Source organism: Sarcophilus harrisii, chromosome 6 (genome assembly GCF_902635505.1).
Source record: "Sarcophilus harrisii chromosome 6, mSarHar1.11, whole genome shotgun sequence".
NCBI lineage: Eukaryota > Metazoa > Chordata > Mammalia > Dasyuromorphia > Dasyuridae > Sarcophilus > Sarcophilus harrisii.
In genome coordinates, this window is record NC_045431.1 from 102,872,260 (window position 1) to 102,894,711 (window position 22,452).

At 37.3% G+C, this 22,452-nt stretch overlaps 1 protein-coding gene across 1 annotated transcript in view; it reads left to right on the forward strand.

Moving 5' to 3' along the window:
• LOC100935070 (polypeptide N-acetylgalactosaminyltransferase like 6) overlaps positions 1-22,452 on the forward strand; it is a 129,188-nt gene that overhangs the window by 75,209 nt on the left and 31,527 nt on the right. Inside the window, exon 4 of the mRNA XM_031943520.1 lies at positions 18,607-18,723. Within this exon, the coding sequence (XP_031799380.1) occupies positions 18,607-18,723 (117 nt within the window). The remainder of the gene's footprint in view (positions 1-18,606; positions 18,724-22,452) is intronic.

Below are 22,452 nucleotides of genomic sequence, written 5' to 3' on the forward strand. Positions count from 1 at the left end.
TCTGTCTCTGAGAGTGTCACCAAGGATAAGATGCCTGATGTTGAAAGTTATCTTTGTCTCTCCTAATAATGATCACATCATCACTTCCCTCCCCTCCTCATCTCCAGCAATTATTCCTTACATATTTCTCATCCATCAATTTTATCTAAAGTTTTTGGAGTTGATTTTTATTTTCAGCTTTTCAGTGACTCATTACCCACTGTGTAAAATAGGACTTGTATTTTTTTATGTGTCCTAAATTTACTTCTTTCAGTTCCCAAGAGATAAAAATGAACTTTTTCCAGCATTTCAGAATCCGGTGTGCAAGTCAGGGTTTGTCTGTATATGACAGCAGACCCTCAGTAAATCAGGATTACCAAGATCTTGCCCCCATGCTCCAGACTTTGAGGGATGACCCCCATCTTGTGGAAACCCTCCAGCAAACAGCTTAGAGGTCTATCCTAGATCCCTCCCCTGCAGCAGGGTAGTATCAGTGTACCAGGGTCTCTTTCCCTCCTGCCCATTAATTTATAGCACAAATTCTTCTGAATGTCTCTATATAAAATGTCTGGCACAGAGTGAGCACTTAATGAACATTTGCTGAATGATTAATGTTTTTATGAACTTTGATATGGTACAATAGAAAGAGCACTAGTTTGAGCATCAGAAAACCTAGCTTCAAATCCTGTCTCTGGATGTTTTGCTAGCTCACATTTATATATTGTCTACTATATACCAGGCACTGGGCTAAATCCTTTACAGTGATTATCTCCTGATCCTCACAACGATCCTTGGATGTAGATGCTATTATTATCTCCCTTAACAGCTGGAGAAACTGAAACAAGCAGAGGTCTGTGTTTGAAGTTGGATTTGAACTCAGGTCTGCCCTTCTGTCTCCTGTGTCACCTGGTTGTACCCACACTACCTTGTCAGCTGGGGCAAGCCACTTAAGCTCCCTCTGCCTCACCTTCCCTATCTATAAAATGAAAGGGCTTTATTACATGGTCTTTCTTCCAATTCTAAGTCTAGGATAGTAATTATATCCATTCTTTAGTGGAAAATCTTCATCTTCCTATGTGTTCTTAAATGACAACTGACTGCTCTTGCCCCTGTTCTCCATACCTTAGTTGTTTCAATTACCCTCCTCTAGATAAAAAGCTCTCCATAGAAACTCTCTGGAAGACTCATGTAGCAAATCAATAGAGAAATGGGAGGACAGAAGCTAAACTCTCAGAAGTCAGATCAGAGGAAGGACAAGGGCAGCTGTGTAAGAGCTAAATCTAATCAAGTTAATATAATGTCAATTCCAAGGGAAAGAACTATTCTGGGGCCATCCCAAAAATACAACTCCAGAACAATTCAACTCAGCAATTTATTAAGTATTTACAATGTGCAAAATATAATGTTAGATACATGGAAATACAAAGATGAAATAAGGCAGTCTCTATATTCTATGAGTTTGCATTCTAGTAAAAGAGAAGCCATAGGTAGGTAAGTAGATAAATAAATAGATAGATAGATAGATAGATATAGATGAATGGATGGATAGATGGGTGGTAGAGTGGTAGATAAGTAAATGGATAGGTGGATAAATGGATAGATGGATAGATAATAGATGGATAAATGGATGGGTGGATGGATGGATGGATGGATGGATAAATGGGTAGGTAATGTGGAAGGCAAATAGGTGAATGGATTGATGGATAGATGGATGATTGGGTGGATGGATGAATAGATAAATGGATGAATGGATAGATATCTCTATATGTAGAAATCTATGACCATCCATTTATCAATCTATATTATGTAGTCATTTTTCAGTCATGTCTAACTCTTCATGATCTCATTTAGAGTTTTCTTGGTAGAAATAGTGGAGTGGTCTGCCTTTTTTTCTCCAGTTCATTTTACATATAAAGAAGCTAAAGTAAACAGAATTGAGTGATTTATCCAAGATCATACAGCTATCAAGTATCTAAGGTTAGATTTGAACTCAGGAGGATGAGTTTTCCTGACTTCAGACTCAGCACTCTATCTACTGTACCACCTAGTTACCCCTTCTATCTATATTCATATAATACACACATAAATGTGTATATGTATATGTCTACATATATAGAGAGTGAGAGAGATTTATATATATGAAATGAAAGAAATACACTTGCTGTGTAAATTCAAAGGAAAGATTATTTCTCATTGGAAATACTGAAGGCCTTATGAAAAAGATAGCATTTGTGCTGGGGGAAAATTCAGGGGAGATTGAAGGTTATGGCAATGACACAATGAGCAGAGACATATTGGTGGGAGGATGACAGGCAAAGGGACAGAAGAATGACAATGAGTGATAAGCAACTGACAAGCAGTCCAGTTTGGCTAGAGCACAGAGTCCACGAAGAATAAAAAGAGCAGATAAGACTGAAAAGCTTAGCTGGTATCAGATTATGGACAACATTCAAATGCCAGGTTAGGTACATTGAACTTTGTTCGGTAGGAAATAGAAAACCAGATTACTTTGCAGTCTATTTCAGAGAACTGGACTACTGAGGTGACCTCAAAATGCACACTTCTTCCTAAAGTCTTTCTTGCTCTATAATAAAATAGAGCCACTTGACCCAAGTTGCAATTCTGAGTGAGAACCAAGCTGCCCTTCACCATTTAGAAACTTCCAATCCATTCACTAGTGTTTTTCCATAAATGGCTCTTCAAGGTCAAAAGAGGTAGGCTGTGTGGTATAGTTAAAAGAACCCTAAATTTGGACACCCCCAGACCTGGGTTTCAGGTGATTGTGAACAAAAACTTCCTGGAGTCTGTTTCTTCATTTTATAAAATAGAAATGAAAAGACAGAGTTCCATAGTGAACTGAACTCTAATTCCAGATGGCCTCAAAGGTTCTAGTTCTGACTGGCATGTACCACTGTATGACCAAGAGAAAGTCATTTGATCTCTCAGCATCCCCAGATAATTCTTTGATTTTAAGTTAACAGAAGAAGAAGACTTTACAAGATCTGCATCTGTGGAGTGAGTTTGGTCACGGGGAGTTCCCTACACAATTGAAATCATAAATCCAATCTATCTCTCCTCTCCTCCAAAACAAAACAAAAAAACAAATTGCAGATAATTCTTACAACCAAGAAAAGAGCTTTCCAACCCTTTCAGACTATATAAATCTCTGCTGTTATTATTTTCATGGGAATCTGATACAATCTCAGTGCAGTTAAGTTGTTTTCATTTGACTTGTGCCCTATAGTACAAGTTATTCTCAGGGGACACATTATCACACTCTCATTCTCTGGTATAGCATTATCTATGACCCAATAATCTAACATTTTGCTCAAACACTGCATTTGTGATAGTTATTTAGTTCTGCCTGAAAAGTAGGGTAGAATAATATGAGTGAATCAATTTAATGTTTAACATGGCAATAAATGGTAACTCTTTGCCCACAAGAGTTCCTCTTTGTTCCTAAATCTCTAGATAATGGAGAAGAGTATGATGACTCCCCTGATTTATATACTAGAGATGTATTTATAAGTTTTTTGTTTGCCATAGTTGACATTTCCTTGAATTCTGTTATTATTAGATAGGGACTACATAACACATTATGTTTCTTTTTAAATAGTATTTTATTTTTCTAAATACATGTAAGGATAGTTTTCAACATTCATTTTTGAAATATTTGTGTTCTAAATTTTTCTCCCTCCCTCCGTTACTTCTCCTGTCCCCAAAATAGCAAGCAATCTAATACAAGTTAAATAAGTATAATCCTTTTAAACATATTTCCATATTTGACATTAGGCCAAAAAGGAGGAAAAAAAGGAGAAAGAAAAAAACAAACAAAAAAGGTGAAAAAACTATCTTCAATCTACATTCAGTCCCCATAGTTTTCTCAGATGTGGATGGCATTTTTCCATTCCAAGTCTATTGGAATTGCCTTAAATCAATATATTGTTGAGAAGAGCCACGTGAATCACAATTGATCATCACATAATCTTGTTATGACTGTGTACAATGTTCTCATGGTTCTGCTCACTTCATTCAATATCCACATTAATCATAATTAGTTAAATTTTCAAAGCGCATAGGGAAATAATTTTGAATTTTCCTTCTTTTCCCTTTGTTAAATCTTGGGTTTTCTAAAAATGGAAGGAAATAGGCATTTATATAACATCTACTAAATGCTAAGTACTTTTACAAATATTAGCTCATTTGACAGCATCAGTCTGATCAGATTTTTGAGAGACCATCAACAGGACAGATGCTAATTGCTCTAATGATAGCATCCACACAGTGATCTGAACTCCATTAAGTGGATCTAAGTAATTCCATCAGCTATGTTGTGATACAGTTCTTGCAAGCATAATGAATGGCATGGCCTTAGAGAGAGGGTACTGTTAAAAAAAAATTGCAGTCGTGTCCAACTCTTCCTGATGCCATTTGGGGTTTTCTTGGCAAAGATAGTATATAATAGTTTGCTATTTCCTCTTCCAGCTCATTTTACAGATGAGGAAACTGAGGCAAACAGAGTGAAGTGACTTGCAGGGGTTACACAGCTGGTAAATATTCGAGCTCAGATATTTTTCACTTTGGGTCTAGAGCTCTGTGCATGATGGCACCACCTAGTAGCCTCAAGGGCAGGGGGTTATCACCATCACTTTATAATGGAGGTAACCATGAGAAAGGGTGGATGATTCCACCCCAGGTTTTTCAATTCAGTTATTGTGTGTCCTTTGTTCTCTCAGAGTGCCATGACTGACATGCAAATGAATTGGATTTAAGTGAGGGGGAGTTGTTCAAGTTCACCTGCTTCATTTTCCCCTCCAGAACCATTGGGTCCAGCAGCCAAATAGAAATTAGGACAACTGGATATAGTGGGATAAAGAGGAAAGTTCAGTGGATTTGGAGATGCCCTGGTTCAAATCCTAGCTCTGAATTTGACTGTAAAGTGGAGCAAATCATTTCTTTTCCTGAAAACGAAAGAGTTGGATTAGAATTCAGGGGTCCTCAAACTACTCGGCCAGATGCAGCAGCTGAGGACATTTATCTCCCTCACCCAGGGTTATGAAGTTTCTTTATTTAAAGGCCCACAAAACAAAGTTTTTGTTTTTACTATAGTCGGGCCCTCCAACAGTCTGAGGGACAGTAAACTGGCCCCCTATTTAAAAAGCTTGAGGACCCCTGCTTCCAACTCTACATCTAAGACCAAGGCTTGTTGTCCTATACAAAATTGCCCAGAATAGAGTGTACACAAAGTGATGTACCTGACCACACCAATGAGGGATGGCCGCACATAGCCCCTGGCAATCCACAAAGCTCCAAGTTGTGCTAAATGGCTGGTGAATTAACTCCAAATCCATAAATACATGGAGGGAAACTACCTTCAGGGTAAATAAGAAGGACAATCTTAGCACATCCTCTAACTCAATGAGAAATCTTATGTGAAATTCTGCCCTTCTAGAGAGCAGGAGAGAACAATTGGTCCCCTCTGCTGGAGGCAGCTTGCTGATCAGGCAGACAGGTAGCCCCAGGGCAAGGGAAGGCAGCCTCCAATCCATCCCTGGCTGACTTTGGAGATGCAGTCCTCTGGGAGTCCAGCGTTGATTCTATTAGACTGCACGTTCCATTCTAAAATAGGGAGATGCAGGATAATAAAACGCAAGCAAACATTTGTTTTAACTGTGCTGAAGGGCACCATCATTGTCTGAATGTGAGAATGAGGGTGAAGAGTTAAAATCCTTGTCTATTCTTGCATCTGAAGTAAACTGAGCAGAGGAATGAGATCTTCCCCCACTTTTCAAACACCCCTACTTTTGTGGCTCATGTCCTCCAAAAGAATCATGAAATTGCTTGCAGAATTTCAAGCACTGTGTTACTGCCTTAAGCAACAATTTAGACTGCCCAGATCATTGGCAAATTGCTGGTGATGCAGCAAAAAAGGTTACCCAGACTAAAAGTTTAAAAGTATCTTTGACTCCATGAGAAGAAACATGGAAATGACTATACATGTATAATATATTTTAAACTGCTTACCTTCTCAAGGAGGGGGGGAAAGGGAGAAAATTTGGAATTCAACATGTTTTTTAATGAGTGTTTAAACATTTTTATATGTAAATTGAGAAAAAGTACTTTTAAAAAAAGAAAAATAGGGAAATACAGAGAGATATTGCACAAGAGGTAGATTTAGTCTTAAAAAAAAAAAGAAATAGATGAAAATAAGAGACCTCATCATCAATAAACTACTAGTAGTTCTTAGAGTCAGGTATTCTGATTATTTATTCAGAACCATAGCCAAGGTAAAGTGACTGCAACTTTGATCAGGACATCAAAATTTAGAGGATCTTGATAATATTTACACTTCAAAAACATAGAAATGACCAAATTTAACACCTAAGTTAGCAAAAATAAATCGTTAAAACAAAAATTAACTAGGTGATATTCTTCATTTTCACCAATTTACAGCTGCCTTCCCCAAAGAGACCTGCAATGCTTGAGTTTCCATCTTCCATAAAGGAGCAATTTTCCAGGGTCTTTCCCTATTCATTAGCAGATTACCTAATTGAATTCGCCTTTAAAATTTTATTTAGATCAAAGGACCTTAGGATTGTGAATTTAGACCTGAAAAGAACTTGAGAAGCCTTCTTTAGTCCATTCTCCTCAATTTACAGATAAGGATACTAAGGCCCCAGAAGTAAAATGAGTTATACAGGTAGTAACTTTCAGAGGCAGGATCTGAAACCAGATCTACTTGTGCTACAAGTTCTGGATATGCTTTGTAAGTCTTACCCCAAGTACCAGAATTGCTAATTATAGCTTGGTCCTTATGTGACCTCTAGTAAACTCAATCCATTATCAGCCAGAAATTATTTGAGGCTATTTTCCTACAACCATGAAAAAGCAGATTATGATGCACTTTTCCTTGGGATTTCTTTTTCCCATTTTTGAAACTGAGATGTAGCTAATGGCTGGTTTCATAGGTGCTGTGATAAATCCCCTTTCTTATGCATGTTGAAGATACAAAGTCAGGCTTATGAACCCTTAATGAAGACATTAGGGAACTAGATATAGTCTCTCTTTTGTTTCTTTGATGAGGTTTGCCACAGTGGACTCTTGTTTTTCTATTCCATAAGTTATTTCTGTTGGATAAGCCATGAATTCCACTTTTACACTTATTATTTCTCTCTTAAAAAATTTTGAGATTATCATGCTATGGTTCCATGTTCTCTTAAGGATCTATAGGGTCCTCTGACTCATCAAATATTGATTTGTTTTCTTGCAATATTTATTTATAAATGTCTATACTTCTTTAGACAACTTGGAAGGTATATTCTATTCTGTAATCAATATTTTCTCTATTGATATATTTATTCATGATCAAAGTCTTAAACTGAGCTTTATCCCTTCTGAGATCTTTAATATTTTCAATTTTTTTCCTTGCATTGACCATGTTCATGTTCTGACTCCTTCTTTTGTGGCAATTTCCCTGGAAACAGGACTTCAATGTGGTTTCAACATCCTCCTGTACTGAATAATCCATATTTCATTAGTCTTGGTCTCTGCCCCAAATGACTTCTGGGGGCAACAGCTGGATGGCCATAGCTGGATGCCAGTCCTCTTTGCTTCAGGCTTGGGGGAGCTATACACTTGCTGGAATATTGTCCCAGTTATCTTTGTTCCTTGGTTCTCCAGCACTGCCCTCCCTGCCTTTTAGTTTTTATTTGTGTATAGAGAGAGTAGGCAGTATAACAACAGTAGAGTTGAATTCTATTGCAAGATTATTTTGCATGTTCCTTCAAGAGCACAGGGGCTTGTGAGGGGAATGGGGTGCTGAGTGAGTACATTAACCCTCTCTAATTTTAGTTCATTGGGTTGTTACTTCATTAGGTTTTTTGCTGTCTTGGTCCAAAAACAACTGAAATTACTTTATCTCTTGAGCCTAATTCTTACTGGAGAGAAGTGGAGAAAACGTCTAGTCTTCCATCACCCTGAGAAAACTAGACATTTTAAACATACAGCCAAGAGAAGATAAAGGGTTCAGTGGAAAGAGTGCTAAACTTTCAAATCCCAATTCAAATTTGGGATTTGAATTCCGAAATTCAAACACTTCCCAAAATTCAAATTCAAATACTTGTTGCCTTGATGATCTTGGGGAAATCTAAGGACCTCAGTTTTCTCATGCATGAATTGAAGTAGTTTTATTAGACTGTCTCTAATGTTATATGGTTCTATGGCTACACAAATCTCACAAGACCTTCATTTGAAATTCATCTATGACTTCAATAATACCTGCACTTATTTCAGGAAGAAGGAAGGAAAGAAAGTAGACAATTCAGTGCTTGAAAAAGGCATTTCTCCCAAGGAAATCTATTGGATGGGAAAAGACTTTGAGCCTTAAGGAAGATAGCATATAAATTTAGCTTAGTAACCAAAAATAGATATTAACCACAAAAGGAGATGGATGGGATGAGGGGCTCCAATAAATTACTATGAAATAGCTTCCACCTGAGGAGGTCAGTTATCAGAGAAGCCTCTATGATGTCAGGAGGAATGCTTGTTCTCATTCAGCTAACAGAGAAATGGAAGCACAAAGAAGTTATCTCTTTCCCAAGGTGACATTATGGGTCACCACTAAAAATAGAACCCAACTATCTATTCCTCAAGAAATGCTGAAACTGAAAGAATCTGTTTATACGTCTCATGGCCTGCTTGGTAATCAAGGCCTTCTACCTGATCCTGCCTGGGCTGACTGCCCAAGCTGCACACCCAGTGTCCAGTAACTCAGTAGACTAGGCTGATGTTGACCTACATTTTTATTAGACTCTTGTTTAGGAAGAAAACTGATCTGTCTCTCTCTAGGAAATGTTGATAACATTTGGTCTTTACCCGGTTTCCTTTTTCATGGGTCTCATGCATCCAATCACATGAACAAACTTATTTTCGAAAGCATCTACCCATTAAGACCTTGAGACCTGCCCCTGGGACAGGTTAGCTCTATTCAAAATAAAGGATGAGGAGGAGGAAAACAAAAGATCTGCCCAAATTAGGAGAGTGAAGACTAAGGTTCAGGGATGGCCTAAAGAGCTAATGATTACACCATCAGACACCTCAACATGCCCTGCTGGAGGACAGGGTTTCTACCCTCTAGGATTGGAATCAATACATTATTTTCTGGAAAAATATATATTCACTTGCTCTGATAATTATAAGCAATATATCTTCCTCCTGGGAACTGCAATGGTGTATTAAGGCAGTGTGATTGTAAGGCCTGAAACCTGGCATCCAGAGTTCACAGGTTGTTGATCCTCAATACTCTGCCTTGTCAATATTGAACAAATGCCTGTCTTGCCGATACCTATAAATGTTTCAACAACTACAAAATGGAAATAGATGTCAAATAGCATAATAGGAAGGAATTGCTCTATGGCACAGTCTGGAGTCAGGAAAATTCCTCTTCCTAAGTTTAAATCTTGCCTCAGATACTTACTAAATTTGTGACCCCAGGAAAGTCACTTAATCCTGTTTACCTCAGGTTCCTCAACAGTAAAATGAGCCAGAAAAGGAAATAGCAAACCAAGAAAACCCCAAATGAGGTCATGAAAGGTTAAAAAATGACTGGATGTAGCATAAAGGAAAACAAACTGGCCTTGGGGGCAAGAAGTTTTGTTCAAGTTTTTTCAAGTTTTGCCTCTGATATAATAGTGGTTTGGTGACACTGGAAAGGTCATTTAATCTATCAGTGATAGAGACCAATGGTGTCAAACTCAAATAGAAACAGAGGCCCTTGCTCTATAGATAAAGCTCATTGATTGAGATTTTTAATGTGATATTACCCATGCTTTAATTATTTTTTGTTAAATATTTCCCAATACTATGTTAATCTAGTTCAGGTTATATCCAGGAGTATCATCACATATGTGATACCTCTGCTCTAGACAAGTCTCTTATGACCAGAAGATGATGACCTGCAATGGTAGGGAAGAGTTTCCCCATAATAATGAAACCAGAATTTTATTCTATATCCCTTAAAATAAAAATAGTCACTCACTATATGTGTAAACCTAGGCAAGTCCTAGTTTTTTTTGCCTCAGCAAAAAAATAAAATTAAAATTAAAATAATTTGACTATATAATTTAGTGACCCGACAGAAGATGTTTCAGAGGGCTCATATCCTGACATACTCTGATGGGATCTCATCCAAGAGATCCTCCCTCCAAAGATGAATATCACACTTTTCATCTTGTATATTTTTCCTCCATGTCCTTCCACAAATCCTCCACAGGGTGTCCAAGTGACATGCTGGGAGCTTTCCATGAGAATTCTTAGCAGAGCAGTAAAGCATCAATTTCCCCTTGTTCTATGTTATATATTGTTTGAGGATTGGCCTGATTCAGGCCAGTCCAATAGTTCTGGCTCAAAAATGGGACTAAAGGGAAGAGTTCATTTGTTTACTTAAACATAGAATAGGGAGGATATTCAACAAGAACATCATTGGTTTGAATGGAAGTAGCTCCCTTCCACTCAGAAGAGTGAATTAGCTAGCGTGACAACAGAAGCATCAACTACTTAGGCCCTGAGCTTTTCATGCTGTGAGTAATCAGGAATCTACAACACTCTGATCTTTACCCTCTTTAAAATGGTTTTGTTGCTTGTTTAAGAGGGGGAAAAATTAGCCTGACCTCCATGGCAGGGATTTTTCCAGTCTTGGTAGCTGTTGCACCTAACCAAATATATCAATCCATCATTAAGCATTATTAAATATCTACCATAGGCCAGAAGTTGTGCTGGGCCCCAGGGACAAAATTGCAGGAATGAGTATGGTATAGTATAGTAAGGTTGGAAATATAAATTGGAGGTAAATTGTAAAAGGATTTTTTTTGTTTATTTGTTTTAAAGTGGGGGTTTTTTGAGGGGAGTGTTTGTAAATGTAAAGTTTTCTATGTCAAGTGTGATTTAGATTAAAATTTACACTCTTTCTCAAGACTAAAGCAAAATGGGACATTTTATAAAATTTTGTAAAATTTTACAAAAAAGTTTATATAACAATAGCATGGAAAGTATATTGCATAAGGATGTGGCAATCCTTTGAGTGAATTCCACAATGATCTGAGATATATACCCACTCAGAAGGGTCTAGTGTGGACATATTTTCCGCGTGCAAGATAAAATTAAGCTTACAATAAGCAAGTAGCACACTTTCCTTTTTTTAAAGTACCAAATGGGAACAATCCTATAGATTTTATAAAACACTTAATTAGGTCACTATTGTTTCATTGGATTTTCCAGACACATTGAAAAAATCCTTAGATTCCTGTGTTTCCCAATAATGTAGACACAATTCTGCCGAAGGCTAAAGTGATCTGAAGTTACCAGGAAATATTTGGAACCCTCAGCTAATGAAGGACTAGGATATGATTCTCTTATATAACAAGTAGCTTCTTACAACTGAAAATCTTCATAAGCCAAAGGTTCCAAATATTACTTGGGAGTTTCATACTTATATGAAAGATAGATTTTTTTTAATCTTCCAAATCTTCATCTACTTGATTTCAGCTTGAAGGAAAAATTATTTTATTAAGGCAACATATGTTTCTTGGAGTGGTTTTTCAAGAACTAAAAAGTTGCTTTATTTTCTAAGTCTGCTACAATGGCCCTTGTTTTTAAAGATAATGTTAGAAATCCTTTGAAGTCTTGAACTAGGGATGGAACAGATCTGAGATTCATACATTCATCCAACCATCTTTAAGATTATTTGTATGCATCACATAGCACTCTAGGGAGAGAAAAAAGACAGCAATATTAAATGTCAAGGCATGAATTAGAGATGTTTTGTAAAAATCTGGCTTGGCTTTATCTGGGGAAATGACTTTGTGAGGTTCCCAAAGGAAAGATTCATGGAGTGTGTCAGCCATTCATCTCCACCTGTACAAACAGGCTCCTCACCTTCCTCCATTCATTGTGTTGTGAAAATGGAGAGAGCTGCGCAACCAATCTGAATAGCTTCACCATGACCTTCATTTGTTTATTTTTTATTTTTTGATACTGGATCTCCCTATCTTTAATCAGTCCTCTAACCTCTCCTTACCTCAGTTTCTTCATCTTTAAAATTATGGAGTTGAAATCACTGACCACTGTGATCTCTTCTAGCTCTACAGCTAACATCCTGTAACCTTTATTTACTCTTTCCTATATCAGACCTCTTCATCAGATACCTATAAATTCATAAACCAGATTTGATCAAGCATCTACCATGTTCCAGGTGCTGTACTAGATACTGAGAGACGCAGAAAAAAGGAAACAAAAAAAAGAAGGAAATAATCTTTGACCTCGAAGCTTATTTTCTATTCTCTACATAATATAAGCATATAAAGAATAAATATACACAAAATAAAATAACACAAAAAAACAGTACATGAGGTGATTAAATACAAGATAATCAGGGAGAGCACTAGCAATTGAGAGGATTAGGAAATTCTCTAGATAGGATGATAGTGTTTAAGCCATGTATTCAAGAAAGTCTGCATTCTTTGAGGTGAAAAGTGAAGGGAATGTACTCCAGGAATGGGATTCAGCATGAAAAGGAGAGAAACAAAAAGAACAGTTTGAGTGAATCATAATGTGTGAGGGGAAGTCATAAAAGGCTGAAAGAAAATAATTTGGAACCAAGTTGTAAAAGGTTTTAAAACCAAACAGAGGAATTTATATTTTCCCCTGGGCAATAGGGATCCACTAATGCTTATTGAGTAGGGAAGTTAAATGAAATCTATGGCTCTATGTTTATGAAAAATACCTTTGGCAGTATAGAGGATTGAATGTAAAGACAGTTGTAGCAGGAATTGTAATATTCTAGATAAAAGTTAACCAGATCCTCAAAAGATTATTATTATGTGAGTAAAGAAAAAAGAACAAATCTAAGAAATGTAATGGTAGACAGAGCAGGATTTGACAACTATTTGGGATGAGAAAGAATGACTAATTGAAAATAACATCAAGGATACAAATCTGGGAGTCTAAAAGAATTGTGGTGCCTTCAACAGGAATGGGGCATTTCTATAAAGGGAAAGATTTGAAGGAAAGATAAGTTCTACTTTGGTAATGAGTTTGAAATGTTTCTGATACATTCAGTTCAAATATATCCAGTAAGCACTTGATGATTGAGGGCCAAAGTTCTGTAAAGAAATGGACTGGACAGAGATACATAGATACATAAATAGATAAGCAAATAGAGACAGATAGACAACAGATAAGTAGATAGATAGATAGATAGATAGAAGATCTCACCTCCAACTGATTACCTGTATGACCTTGGGAAAAATCTCCCTGGCTCTCAGTTTCCTCATCTGGAAAAAGATAGGATTGAACTAAATCAGAGGTATCAAACTCATGGCCAACACATGCAGTCCATAATATTCTCAAGTGCAGTTTGAACCAGGTTGAAATGAAATTGGAAAACATTTAACAAAACAATTTTTTTTTTTAACCCATAGACTGGGTTAATACATGGTTTTCCAGATCAATACGAGTCTTTGTTGTCATTCAGTCATGTCAGATTCCTCATGACTACATTTGGGAGTTTCTTGGTAGAGATCCTAGAATGGTCTGACCTCCAATTCATTTTACAGATGAGAAAACTGAGGCAAACAGGGTCTTATAGCTATTAGGTATCTGAGGTTGGATTTAAACTCTGGAAGGTGTCTTCCTGACTTCAATAATTTTACAAATTAGAAACTGAAGTCACACAGTCAGGACATATCTAAGGCCAGATTTGAACTAAATCAGCTGAGTCTTTCTGACTTCAGGCTATCAATTCCTTATTTAAAAAATATCAATTAATTTGCAAAAATGTCCGCATCTGTGGCAGCAACTGTACTGTATGTTTATGTATAGAAGGTAACTTCTACACATAGTTTGTAGTGCTAGATCCAAAGTCCAAAAGCTCTGGGCACAAATTTTACCTCTCACTATAAATTAGCTGTTCAGTTTCCTCATCTATAAAGTGATAGGTAGTGTCTAAACCATAGAATTGTGCTAGGGCTCAAATGAGATATGCATACATAAATGTGTATATGTGTTGTGTATTTGCAAACCTTCAAGTCTGTATAAATTTCATTGTTTTCAGTATGTATATACACATGCATATATGTATGCACACATATGTGTGTATGTGTGTGCATATATATACACATGTATATGGAAGGAGAGAGCAATTTGCAAACACTCAAGGCTATATAAATTTCATTGCTTTTATTATGTATGTAAGTACATCTACATGTGTGCATATGTATGTGTAGCATACATATGCACACACATTGTATACATGCTTATATGTGCTTGTATGCACATGTGTGTTGGAGGGAGGAAGAGTAATTTGCAAATCTTCAAGCCTGTATAAATTTCATTGCTTTTATTATGTATGTATACATACATACATGTATGTGTATCATTATAGGGAGTGTTGCACATGTGTGTATACAAATGTACACACGTGTGTGTGTGCATGTACATATGTGTGTGTTTGTGGAGAGAGTAATTTTCAAACCTTCAAGTCTGCATAAATGTCATTGCTTTTATTATATATGTGTGTATACATACACACGTGTGCATGTGTATTATTGTAGGGAGTATATGCACACGTGAGATATACATAAATATATACACATGTGTGTGTGGAGGGCAAGAGAGTAAGCCTGTATAAATTTCATAGTTTTTATTATTAAGGCTATAGACTGAACCTGTAATTTCATTAGTTTAGGAAGACTGCCTCCAAAAATGCACGCAGCTGCTTTCTCTTAAATTTATAGTCATAAAAATTCAATGGTGTATAAGAGGTGAAGCCGTTTATTCAGTGTCTCACTGCCAGTATGGTTTATAGGCAGAATCTGAACCCAGATCTCCCTAGCTTTCTCTCCACTACCCCCATGTGTCTCTCTACTGCCATTATGATGCATTTTTAATTAGTAAGTATTATAATGACAGCTCCTTTTTTTCCCCCACCCATGGGAGAGGATTAGAGAAACTCTGGCCTCCATTCTGTTTTCTGTTCCCTTTGCATCCCACCTCACCCACCTGTTCTGATTTCCATCAGCCTGCCTTTCTCCTATGGCACAAACACTGCCTGACATTTACACAGATGTGGGCAATGACAGTCTTTGAGAGCATACAGCCCATCGTCTACCCAGGTGCATTTGGGCAAGCAAGTGGGAGCCAGATTCAGTAAGTGATGTACCCCAGTTTCTAGAGACAAATTGATAAAAGGGTCCTCCATCTTTGCCATGGACTGGTTGAGTGCCCAGAATTTACCGGCACAAAGGGGCAATGCCTTTGTGGTCCCTGGGAATCTTTGTGCTATTCTATTCTCTCTTGCACAATCTCCTTCTCCAAGAAGTATCTTTGCCATTGAAACAGTATGTCTGTTTGTCCAGAAAATGAGAAGGCAGTTTTCCCATGGCCAAATGGCTGTGAGGTTACCAAATGAATGAGATGTGAGGGTCTCTCTGAGACCCTCATAAGGCTAACTAACTTTTGCTTCGTGGTGAAGATCTGTGCAAATTCATATAACTCTTAGTTTTCCCTAAAGAAGCCCTGCCTTTCGGATGCAATTACCTCTTACATTACTTACAGCTCTAGAAAAATAAGTCCAGATCTGGTTAAGAACTTTGCCCAGGATGCTGGTCCACCTCAGAAAAGAGCAAAATCAACTTTTGGCCTTCCACGCATTTCTATTTCCATCCCAACATATAATTTCTGTCCTGACATGTTAATTTGGCTCCATTAAAAAAAATCTTAACAAAAGTGACTTCTCAAATTCCTTAGCAGGTTTGTTACCTGGTTATTTAAGGATTAGGAAAAGGGGAGAAGAACAACGGGGACAAGGATTTGCTGGAGGGCCACTCACAAAGGCTCTCTCTTAACATTGTCCTCTGAAAACAGACAGCAAACTCCCCAATTTTACCAAGAGTCACAGGCTACTAAAAGTTAAAATTAGTAAATCCTTGAAAGAGACAAAATGAAACAGATAAAGGGGGAAGGGGACTGAGATTCTCCATATATTGAGCTATTACATATTTTTTATTGTTGTTATTATTCAATCATGTCCAACTCTCTGTGACAACATTTGGGTTTTTCTTAGCAAAGATACTAGATGATTTGCCACTTCCTTTTCTAGTTCATTTTACAAACAAGAAAACTGAGGCAAACGGAGCTAAGTAATTTGTTCAGAGTCATACAACTAGTAAGTGTCTGAGGTCAGATTTGAACTCAGGAAGATGGGTCTTTCTGATTTCAGGCCCAGCATGGTACCATCCACTGTGTCACCTCACTGACCATACCCCCCATTAGTCTGGGACAAAGACCTTAGGAAGAATGGGACCATGGTATTATGGAAAGTATATTGGATTTGGAATCAGTTATCCTGAATACAAATGTCAGCTTTGGCCATTTGCTACCTCTGTGATCTTACAAGATACTTTCTTGGAGATTTAATTTCCTCATCTGTGTGTACATATATATGTTTATATGTGTATACATATGTATGTTTATATATATATATATACATATGCATGGATATGTGTATATCTATATGTGTACATACATACATATATATGCATAGTATGGGGAATCTGGTTAAATGGATTTAGGTCAAGATTACAGAATAAGCTGGAAACTACCCTTGAATTCCTCTAGTTTATTATCTTGACCTAAATCCACTTAGTTACCAGATTCCTTCCACTAAATATAATTTTTGCTTACCCTATTTTACTATCTAATAACATAATTATAAAGTCAAACTTAGTATAGTATATTCTGCAGTCAGCAAGTAAACTGTGAAATGACTTTCCTACATTTCCACCTTTATTCCCACTTTCCAGTTATTAAAGAATGAACTATACCACTACAAAAAAAAAATCCAAGGTTTTGGACTACTTATCAATGATGGCATCTTGATTTTTTGAGAATTAGGCCTTTCCACGGTAAATCTGCATTATAGGAGTGAAGGCAACTGAGCTTGGGTCACTGGAAGGAGATAAATGTAATCAGCTGGGACAAGAAAAAAATTATTAATTAATTTATTAGTTTTATATGCCCACTGCCTACTAACCACAGGATGTACATACGACAGGGTCAACTCCATTCTCAACCAGAGAAAGAGAGAGAATAAATTGTAAAGGAGTGATACTTACTGTGGAGAGGCTGGTCAATTTATCAGTGGGCACAAGAAGGCAGCAGCTGCTGCCAATAGTTCTAATGAGAACCCCAACCTTCTTTCCTCTCTGGGGCTTTCTGTAAGTAACTTAGAAAGGCAAGGAAACCCAGCGGCCCCGAGCTATTGTTCAGGCAGGTACATCATGCTGCATTGCAGAGCAGTGAAAATTGGAGGGGAAAAGAGCAAGGAAGCTAAGTAAGCTATGTCATCGTGACAAAGCAGTACAGATGTGGGGGTCTTTTGAGGTCTTGGGGTCTTCTCCTGTGTTACATTGCCCCCTGCATTATGCATGTCACTGGGAATATCTTATGGACTGGACTGGACTGTGAAGTGCCTGAGGTCTGGAACACAAAAAATCCTGGAGGACTTTACAAAGTGGAACCCATACCAGCATCCAGAGTTCTTGACAACATCTTCTGAGCCCTTTCTTATTCTTTTGAGAATATCTGTACCAGAATTCTTAGATCCTAACATCAGAAAGGAGTTTTTTTGGTTTTTTTTTGGTTTTTTTTTCCCGGGGAGCCACTGAGCACGATAAATCCACCATCACAAAGTTTAAAGTAAGGGAGACATCAATAATTTCCTTGAAGGCCTGAAGTCCAGGACAAAAACTCTTTGGGTATAGGCTGAGAGATTCCCACCTCTATAAATAAACACTGAGGAAGGAGTTTCTAAAAAGGCAGAAATAGCTGGAGTCTTTGCCAAACTGAATTCATCCAGCTGGAGATAATAGGACTTGCCCCCGCAAATTACCAGACAGAAGATGATGACTTGGAGAATGAGAAGAAGAGAGAAGGAGGGTAAATAAAGAAAAAGCAAAGTAACAAAGAAACTACAGGCCGGCTCTTAGTCTGTAGGTGAAATGAGGAAAGCCTCAAGATGTCTCCCTTTGTTCACTGTTTTAACTTGATGTCTATGTTGATAAGAAAGTTCTTGAAAACACCCCGATGGAGGGTTGTGCTTTTTTTTTTTTTTTTTTAAGAGTAGGTAAAGAGACAAAAGGCTACACTGGGACAAACAAAAAATTCTCCTGCAGGTCAAGGTGAAGTAGCCCATGTATACAGAGGAGAGGCAATGGCAGAAAGAAAACAGGAGGAACATTTGGAAAAAAGAATATGCTCCAACTGGTGGTTTAACAAAATAGTCTAATAACTCTAAATACTATCTCATTCATTCATTCCATAAACATTTCTCAGATGCTTACCAAGTGCCAAGCACGGAGATACAAAAGGAGGCAAAGGACAGCTCTATCTTCAAGAAGATAATTTTATGGGGGAGATTCATTATTTACCATTATTATAGTTAAATAATAAATATATAATCTAATTGTGTGTGCTATGTCACATAATTTATTTTATTTTATTTTTCTCCCCAGAACTTCATATCTGATTCAAAGCCCAATAACCAATGTTTCTTCTTTTTTTTTTTTTTTGCAGATTCGAAATGTGGCTGCCAACCTCTGTGTAGACAGCAAACATGGTGCCACAGGAACGGAGCTGAGGCTGGATATCTGCGTAAAGGATGGCTCTGAAAGGACATGGTCCCATGAACAGGTATTTTAATCACACACACACACACACACACACACACACACACATGAGAGACAGAGAGAGGGAGAGAAAGGGAGAGAGGGAGGGAGGGAAGAGGAAAAAAGGAAGGAGGGAGGGGGAGAGAGAGGGAGAGAGAGACAGAGAGACAGAGAGAAAGAGAGAGTGTATTAGAGGATCTGAGTCTTAATTCTGACATATCCAGTTTCATTATTTTATGCAGGTCTTTTTATCTGTGTTAGCTTCCTCCTATGGAATAGAGAGAAGGTAATAACAATAGCTGACACTGAGATTATCTGATAATCATTTCATTTTTTATAAATTAAGGCTTAGAGATAATATATATGAAAGTAATTTTAAAAGGATAGTGTCATGGGAGTTGCTTATTGAAATACTTGCTAATTAAATTCATAATAAAAAATTAAGTATAAGATACTTAACAAGCATAATGGTAAACAAAATGTCTATCTTCTTTCTAGTTCTAATGCTACATGCCAATTAACAAAAAATCTTTGAGTTGCTCCTTACCATCTAGGAAACTTTCTTTCTTTCTTTCTTTCTTTCTTTCTTTCTTTCTTTCTTTCTTTCTTTCTTTCTTTCTTTCTTTCTTTCTTTCTCTTTCTTTCTTCCTTTTTTCTTTTTCTTTCCTTCCTTTCTTTTTCCCTTTCTCTCTCTCCTTCCCTCCCTTCCTCTCTCTTTCCCTCCCTCCTTCTTTCCTTCCTTTCCTTCCTTCCTTTCTTCCTTACTTCCTAGCTTCCTTCCTTTCTCCTCTTTTTTCCTTCTTTATCTTCCTTCTTTTTTCTTTCTTTCTTTTTATAGTTTTTACAAAAGTCTCTGGGGTAATATGAATCTATGAGTCTAACACATGCAAATTCAACTTAAGTATTTATAAAAAATACCTGCAAGGACAGGGATGACTATGAGGACAAGGATGCAAAGTGGAAAAAATGAAATTCATTCCTCACTCTATAGACATTTACATTAACCAGAGAAGGTCAGGAGGAAGTGTGAGAAGGATAGTAGGCATTAGTGAAATGATAGTCTGCCTCATGTAAACTAACATTATTTTATGATCAGGTGGGAAAAGATGTTGGGAAAAATAATGTTTTAGCCACACACACACATCCCATATTCCACTGGATTGGTATTGCTGTAAAATCATACAAGTAAATCTTTAACCCTTGACTAGTTTCTGGATTAGATAAGCCCAGAAATTCAGGTCTGATCTGACACAACATCCTGTTTCATTTCTGGAACATGACCTAGAAAATACCTTCTTTTTCCAAAAAAAAGAAAAAAAAAATCCTCTCCCAGAAGCTTTGTTAACTGTCCTAAATGATCATACTCATCTCTTCTACAACGAAGGGACATATCACAAACTATCTCTTTAAATTCTCTTATCACAGAACTGTGAGTGACTGACGGCTTCCTTAACTGTCACACCCAACTTTAAATTTTATTTAAGTGATTAGCTAGTAAGACAACAGCTTGAGGCCATACAACCAGAGAAGAGGAATATTTCATTCCTATTTATTGTTGCTTTGAAAAAAAATTCAGTTCTCAGTGAAAGTAACAATATGGACCTCTCTTGAAGAAGAGCAATCCAAAGGATAGACAGCACACATTGCCCATCCACTGTTAGGGAATTAAGCCAATTTATCTCCAATTTTTTTAAAAAGAGCCTTGTTAATGCAGTTGTAGGACTATGATATAAGGGCAATCCAACTGTGGGACTGTGGTATAAGAGCAATACAGCCGTGGGACTATAATATAAGAATAGCACAACTCACAGCTATGGTACCACAATAATGGGCTAAGTATTCGTTTATCAGGTCACTTACTATCAGCTGGTGACCCTAAGGATATTTAACTTGGCAAAGAAATGGCTCAAGGAGTACACAACTGATTTCAGGTTTAGGCAGAGACAGAAATTTCTATTTCTATCTATTTGTCTCTACATGTAATTTTTTGACTAGGTAAAAGAGCCCATTTTTGCCTCATTTCTTACCAACCCTTAATCACTGAATGGATATTGCTTCAGTCAAACTGAGACTTGCTAAAGACCTTAAAGGCCACAGTCTCCCACTTCATCCAGGGCCATCTCCAGTCTCTTGATCTGTACCTTGCCACTGGACCCCCTGGCTCTGGAGGAAAAAGTGACATAAGTGACCTTATACAGACCCTACCTCACTTAAATCCAATTCCAGCTCCATGACGTCATGGTCCTCTTCAAGAACAAATAACAATAATCAAGCATAAGCAGGACTTTCTTGTACAAGAGGAATTGGACTTTTTCTCTTTGACCCCAGCACCAGGAGCAATGAGTAGACATTGCCAAAAAAGAAATCTAGGAAAAATGTCCATCCCAATAGAGCTATTCAAAAGTGGAATCAGCTATTGAGTAGCCCTCTTCTAGGTCTTCAATAAGATATGTTATCCTGGGAATCCCTTTGGGATATGAGTTGAATTAAATGACAGTTGAAATCCTACCCAACTCTCAAATTCTGTGCTTCCATCACTTCACTCTAAGGTCCTATTTTCTCCAAGTAAGATGTTGGGCAAAATGAGCCTAAAGAATCCTATCAACCCTAAATCTATGACCTCACAAAATTGTGACAAGGCTTTAGGAAACCAGCATTCTCAAAAAATTAAAGTGTAGACCTTCTCATGGCGAAGTCAAGTTGGGAGGAGTGTGTGTGCATTAGAGAGAGAGAGAGAGAGAGAGAGAGAGAGAGAGAGAGAGAGAGAGAGAGAGAGAGAGCTGTAAATTCTTCCTCTGTCTCAACTCATCTCAACATAAAAATAATATTATTAAAACCAGAGAGTTTTCTCAACCACACAAGTCTCATCTGAAGCTACCTTGAGATAGATTGATGGCTTGAATTTTTCTCTGCTGAGTAATTTTATGAGAAATAATTATTTTCCACATACAAATAACACTCAGTTGGTGAAAGCAGGGGTAGTGAGTGTTTGGTGGGATCCAAAGTACAGGCAAAGTTAATTGTGTAGAAATAACTTTAAAAATCCTACTCAAAACACCACCATTCTGCCTTTAAAAAATATTTTCTTTGGTTCGCAGTTCAGCAGAGTATCAGCAGAGGGCAGCACCAGATAGGAGGAAAAAACCCAGTTGAGTGAACCAAGAAGTAGAAAGGTTAATGGCTTTTTAACACAGAGATTTCCAGTCCCCAGAGACCCAGAAGATGGAGCTTTTCGGAGATTAAGCTAGGCTGACAGGAGGGAAAGAATTAATCATATTTGAAATACAGATCCCAGTAAATTGATTCTGAGGTTAAAATAGTACAATCTGTTTTATTTTGCAGTAATGAATTGAAGGCCAGATTCACTCCTGTGCCCAATACAACTTAGTGTTTTTACATGTGGATTTCAATTGCTAAATGAGACAGGAAGTGTCAGAGCAGGGATTATTCGATTTTCTAATTCGAGGAACAAGAATGTAAGCTCTTTCACAGCTGAAGGGGTGCCTTCCAAAAAGACAAGAACAAAAGACCAATGAGAAAGAGGGGAAAATACTTCCAAGGAGAATGATGGAGATGTGAGGCTTCTTCATTATATTTATTGAGCCGTATGTATAGTAAAGGACTAGGCAAAGGAAGATGTCTAATTCTTTCTGCTAGCTCCATCTAGTTAGTTCTTCGTTGTGGTATTAACATGCTAAGATTTTTTAAATTTCCTTTAAAGATTCCTCCCTCCCCCAAAAAAGGTTTTATTGTT